The sequence below is a fragment of the Thunnus thynnus genome, chromosome 1 (assembly GCF_963924715.1).
Source record: "Thunnus thynnus chromosome 1, fThuThy2.1, whole genome shotgun sequence".
NCBI lineage: Eukaryota > Metazoa > Chordata > Actinopteri > Scombriformes > Scombridae > Thunnus > Thunnus thynnus.
Window position 1 is genome coordinate 39,605,759 of NC_089517.1, and position 6,000 is coordinate 39,611,758.

General features: G+C 39.1%; 1 protein-coding gene across 1 annotated transcript in view; it reads right to left on the reverse strand.

Annotated features, from left to right (window-relative positions):
• The window catches only part of LOC137189240 (mucin-2-like), a 49,047-nt gene extending 43,540 nt beyond the window's left edge, over positions 1-5,507 (reverse strand). Inside the window, exons 1-8 of the mRNA XM_067598992.1 lie at positions 5,392-5,507; positions 3,912-4,050; positions 1,858-1,968; positions 1,622-1,691; positions 1,089-1,226; positions 760-924; positions 482-576; positions 252-378 (exon numbers count right to left, since the gene is read on the reverse strand). Coding sequence (XP_067455093.1) covers positions 252-378; positions 482-576; positions 760-924; positions 1,089-1,226; positions 1,622-1,691; positions 1,858-1,968; positions 3,912-4,050; positions 5,392-5,507 — 961 coding nt within the window. The remainder of the gene's footprint in view (positions 1-251; positions 379-481; positions 577-759; positions 925-1,088; positions 1,227-1,621; positions 1,692-1,857; positions 1,969-3,911; positions 4,051-5,391) is intronic.
• Positions 5,508-6,000: the final 493 nt, after the last annotated feature.

The window sequence follows — 6,000 nt, forward strand, 5'->3', positions numbered from 1 at the left end:
GATGGCACTTCTACCTGTTCCCAGCAAGACATAATTCAATACAATACAAACAATTTTGTATGTGCTGCACTTAGTTAGTGATATTTACCTTACTGAATTATTGTTTACTGCTGCAATAACCAAACCAATAATTTCATCAAATCTCATTGAATATGCTGCTCTTGATCTGTCCATGTTGCATGTGTTTGGCTGTTTGTTACAAACCCATACTCTCTTTATTACCACAGTAAAACAAAATGGTCTTTACTCACCACAGATGGTTTCCCTCCAGCCGGTGATCTGCATTCCTGCCACTGAACAGGCAAAGACATAGGAGGACACTGCAGCACACATGCAGTCCTCACTTTTCTCACAGTTACAGCTGTCATACATGCAGTTCTGTGAGGAGACACAGTTGGCATGGGCAAATTATTGAAGGTACAGTATTTTAGTTTAGACAGCATGTTTATTTGTTATTATAGCTTTGTGTGTGCAGACTTACATCTTTGTATGTCCTGGGGCTAATGACAGAGTGGCAAGGAGCAAACACTCCCTTGGGATCTGTTAACTTGGAGCACCAGTACTGGGCATAACTCTCTGAGACATAGAAACAAACAGAAATGAAGTAGTTCCAAAACATCTCATTAAAATTGCATTGCAAATTAACTCTATAATGTGGTATCATATCATATTATCATATGAAAATATGATATGGTATGACACACATTACATGATATGGCATGACATGATAAGACATTGGAGGAGAGAATCTAGTTGTACCCTTGCTGATGCCCTGGCTACAGGGGTGTCCAAAGCGTGTTGTGACATCAGGGCATGAGGCTCTGGTTTTCCAAGAGTTGGCAAATGCTGCAGCAGTGCCCTCCACCAGCCCACTCATCACCCTGAAATCATCACTCATTATGTTGTTGAAGTTCCCACACAAACCTGTTGGAGGAGGTGACACACATTTACACAGATGCCAAAGATCAATGACGTGAAGTATTACAAAACACTTTACATTATAAATATTGGTAAACACAAGATTAAGCTACACATAAAAACATGGAGGAAGTATTTTCAGGTACTGAAACAATAATGTAGAGGCATACCAGAGGTGGTTCCTTTGAGTGAAGGCTGAGCCGAGATGAAGACCTGCATCACGGGGGACAGCTGGATCATCACTTGTATGCCCACCTTGGTGTTTATGAGGATGTAGAAGGATGATGGCCTGAATGCACTCAGCTCAGCTGGAGCAGTCAGAAGATATTGAAACACTCAATGTTACAGCAACTTGTTCAATCAGTCACAGAAATTCTGTATACTCATTACTGTGTCTCCATTCTTTTTCAGTACTGCCTGAGGTAAAAGTACTGGGCTTGAAGCTTCTCTGCATGTTAGATTATAGCCATTCTCATGTTCAACTTTTGATCTTATTGTTGCTCTGTTCATTTATGTGTATCTACAGCATCAATATAAATTCAAAACTCTTTTAATGTATAATCATTTTTACTCTGCACCTGAGAAGAATGGATTGGGCTGTAAGCAATAATTCTGAACTGCCTCTGAGGTTTTTTTTTTAAAGGAATTTCAGCTGTTTATACCATGCTGTGTGTATTCTATAATATCATTTATAGTAACTCACATGTAAACAGTGGAAGCTGAGAGAGAATCTGGTTCACATAGACCTGCCCGGATGCCTGAATTTTCAAAACCTGTCAATTTGAGGAAAAAACACAGTTTAGATTATATCAAACATGAGTCCTACAGTATTTCTTAATAATGACTGGATTTCTTTTAAACCATTTAAACCTGCTTGGTGCATCATGTTGGTGTGTGTGTGAGTGTGTGTGTGTATGTATGTGTGTGTGTAGAGCTTACCACAGACTTGCTGTTTAAGGCCAGAGTCACAGCTCTGAGGCAGGTCCTACTGTCAGCCAGACCACACTTGACCAGATCAACTAGTACAGTGTATGAGGAGCCATTACTTTGCTGAAACACACATTGGAACATAACTTGAACTTTAATAATGTTTGAAAGACTGAAAACTGAGACTTAACACTCATGTCACCAACCACAAGCATTAATCTCTGTTGTAAGACACACTATAATATCTCTGTTCATCAAATAGATTAAAGCTAATCTCTCAGGAATCCATCTTATCTTCACAATAAGAACATTTTCAGAGTACTATAGGCCTAAAGCACATATACGCATATGCATACACACCATAGTTAAACATGATTATAATGTACTCAATCACACTCACACACTCAGTTAGGCTTAATAAAATACATAAAATACAGTATGTGCACATACACACTTCATTTACACCAACACATCTGCATATATCTAAATTGATGCACACATTCTGACAGTGCAATAATACAAGTACTGTATGTTGACAGCCACAATAAGAACTTACAGTCTACAACACATCAGCTTCCAGTCATATTGTAAACACATTATTGTATTGAGTTCCATTATTTAATAGTCTTGTAAATAAAGGTCCACTTGCCCATTTCTATTTTCATCCTTGGTAATACGTAATGATTTTTATCTATATTCCCTTTATCGACTTTGTGTTTATGTCGTACCAATAGTAGCTTCTCCTGAGTGCTTATTGGTCTTTTGAACTTTTTAATTTTTCCAAATAGTGCAACTGAATGTTGTCTCACGTGTGTTTCTACTGTGGGCCTGTGAGCATCATGTAGTGCAAGTATTCTATTTCAAACCCATGTCATAGGATCAACCTTGCTGTCTTGTTCAGTGCAAACTGCAATCTCTCTGAGCTGTACAGCAGTAACTGATATGGCTATATATTAGATTGTGAGATATAACTTCACAAATATCTTTAATTAAGAAGCTTGCAAATCCTCCAACCATCCCTGCTTTCATCACCTTTTTGAAAGGTCAGCAATATGAGCTGTCCACGTCAGATTGTTTTGTATTTTGATTTCCAATAATTTGGCTTCGGTGACCTCTTCAATTTGAACATTTCTACATATTAAATACAATGGCTTCATTTGTCGCTTTCTTCTTGTTGTGCACATTGTCATACTTTTAGTTTTGTTTACACCAATTGGTTCTTTTCTACCCATTTGATAATCACTGTAATTAGTTAGATATTCCTGTATGCTATTGCTTAGACTGTTGTGTCATTTGCAAACATACATGCATTTGAATGAGCTAAAGCTAAAGAAAATGATTTGTATAAAACAACAGTCCATTCTGTTAGGGTATGGACCGTTAGGATTAGGGTGATCATTCATATTAGACCTCAAGTCTTTGTTTCAAAATGATCAGCAAAGATTAGTGATGTCCTCTGGTTTAGTTTTAATTCCTTTGTTAATTCCTTACTGTATTCTAGATTTGTTCTGAGTTATTTTCACATCCCTTAAATGCTGTTTTTGTGACTGCCAATTTAACTTTACCACAAAATGTCTACATTTCCTATATAGCATAACATCAGAATCCAGTTTGGACCTGGCTGCAGCAGCTTTTGCTTCCTTGAGTTCTTGGTCAATCAAAGGAGATGGTCCAGCTTTGATTATACTTTTCCTTTTTGGAGTTTGATAATCTACAACGTCAATAAAAAATTTAGTAAAACAAGCGAGAGCAACATCGATCGATCAACATCGATACACAAGGTTTCATGGAAAAGTGGCCAAATTTCTCTGATAATCTTATAGTTTGAATTGTTTAAGACTTTGTTTTACAGTCACTCTAGGAGGCCCCTTTGGCCATATTTTCAGGTGTTGCAGTCAGTCTAATATGCCCCTCTACTCCAAATATGTTTATCCTGTGGTTGTAGTCCATGGGAAGTAACCCATACTCATGAATGTGCAGTTTGTCTTTGCCCATGCAGGTTGCATGTAACATGTATTTGTATGTGGTGATTTACTAGCAGTGTTGCAGATGATGATGTGTACTACCTTAGCCAGAACATAGGAGCAGTCCCCATGGAAGGTGTAGACTTTCCCATCGAAGGTGTTGACGTGGGCTCCTCCCTCCACAGAACAGGTTCCCGGACAGTTCTCCTCCGTACACCTCCACTGGCCACTCTCACACACACTGTCAGCATACAAACACACACACACAGTGTTTGAAGCTGATTACTGGCATTTTTACGATCATTACTATCATCCTTTGAATGCATTTTAACACTGAGCAGTGGGTAGCATGGGGACACACACATGGGGAATTAAGGGACTTATGTCACAGGAAATACCGCAGTATGCATGGACCTTCATAAGCCTGCCCCCGACAGCTACTTAAAAAAGCAACCCCACAAAGTCCCCAGGAAGGACCCACCTCCCTCCCTGTTCCACCCTGAACACACATGAACATTAGGGAAAAAGCTGGTCGCTAAAATGGGACAGCTAAAGACGAGTGAAGCTCCTCAGGCAAAATCTATAATTTGGGAGTGTTTGTTATTTGACTTTATTAGCAGTGGGGGCAAGCTGAAGGAACTGAAGACTGGATAAACCTGGATGAATTCCAGCCATAACAAAGATTATTCTAACACTGTGGATTCAAGGTGAATGCATTTAACTGCAGTTTACTAATTGGCTTGGAGAACAAACAGAACAAACAAAAAGAAACAAACAAAAAATTTCTGTGAGGGCCAGGGACCAGCACTGAACATGATGTTATAAAGGTATTAAAGTGAACAGAGAGGAAATGTGGGGATTTCGGTGGTAAACAAAATGAGTTTTTTTTTTCTTTTTTTTTTTCATTTACCTTTAAACATGCAATAACTGGTTTTATTGGCCACTTGGGGGCAGTAGAAACAAGTAGTGAACACAACACTGACATATCATCAGCTTTTAAGTTGATATGTTGAACTTGTTAGCAAACAGTTGCAATTTCCACATCCAGCAGTGAAGGAGCAACATTCATTCATTTGGAGTCATGTTTGTGTCCACCTGGTGAATGTAAGTCCAATATTCACTCTCTTTTAGTTCTGTTTTTGCTCTCTACCAACTCCTGAGGAAAACATCTGGCTCTTTAGCTGCTAAATGCTCCACTATGTTCACCAGCTAGTCTAGAGCTAACTGTGTCTGTTTGCCGTTTGGTGCTGAGCAGGTAGTGTACAGTGGCTTTTTAGAGCTTTTCCTCTGAAAACAGCTGCCTGCTACTGTCATATTAGAGCTAGAAAGCTCCATAAAGCCAAGGGGAGCTGCAGAGTCACTGATAATTCTCTGTAGGTTCATCACTACGAGTCGTGCCTCTCACATTATACATCATCATTTCATACATTGTTGTTGTAGAAAATATTGATTGTAGCCACTTAAAGTAAAGACTCACTTTACTTCTATAAGAGGTTTTGAATTGTGACTTATTACTGACTGGAATATACTCTAAATGCGACTAGATGCATTTTATACAAACAAACGAAAAAGTGGATCTTACCAGGATCTACAGTTGTAAGAGTAAGACTCTCCTGACTTGTAGACTTTGTCATTGTGCAGACACGGACACTGATCCACTGCAACACAGCCAGTGTTACTGATGTCATCAAAGACCATTCCTGAGGAGCAGAGGAGAGATAATAATGACTACTATTATGTTTTATGTCTGTGAATGGGACAGAAATGAGATTGCATACATTGGCATACAGCATATTTAGTGTAAAATGTGTGTGATACCGGCAGGGCAGCTGCAGCTATCATGGCAGTGACTGTCACATGTCTGGCTGGCCTGAGGATTGGAGCAGCTGTCAGCACAAGAGCTGGTACACTCCAAAAACTGCATGTTGTTTGGACATCTCTTGTCTGTGGAGACAAACACTTTAATGTTATACTCGTGACAATCAAACAATTCTGCTAAACATGTAATCTGTCTGCAAATAGTGATTGCAAATTGTTTTCAATGAAATGGGCCCCAGAACATTCAAATAGGTTTAGTCATCTTTAGGTGTTAGCACCCTTACGGCAAAAAGTAGTATTCCTCCATTGTTGGGGCTTGCCGCCTGCATGGACACACTCTCTGGAGAACTCTGAGATGGTTTTGCAGAGGACA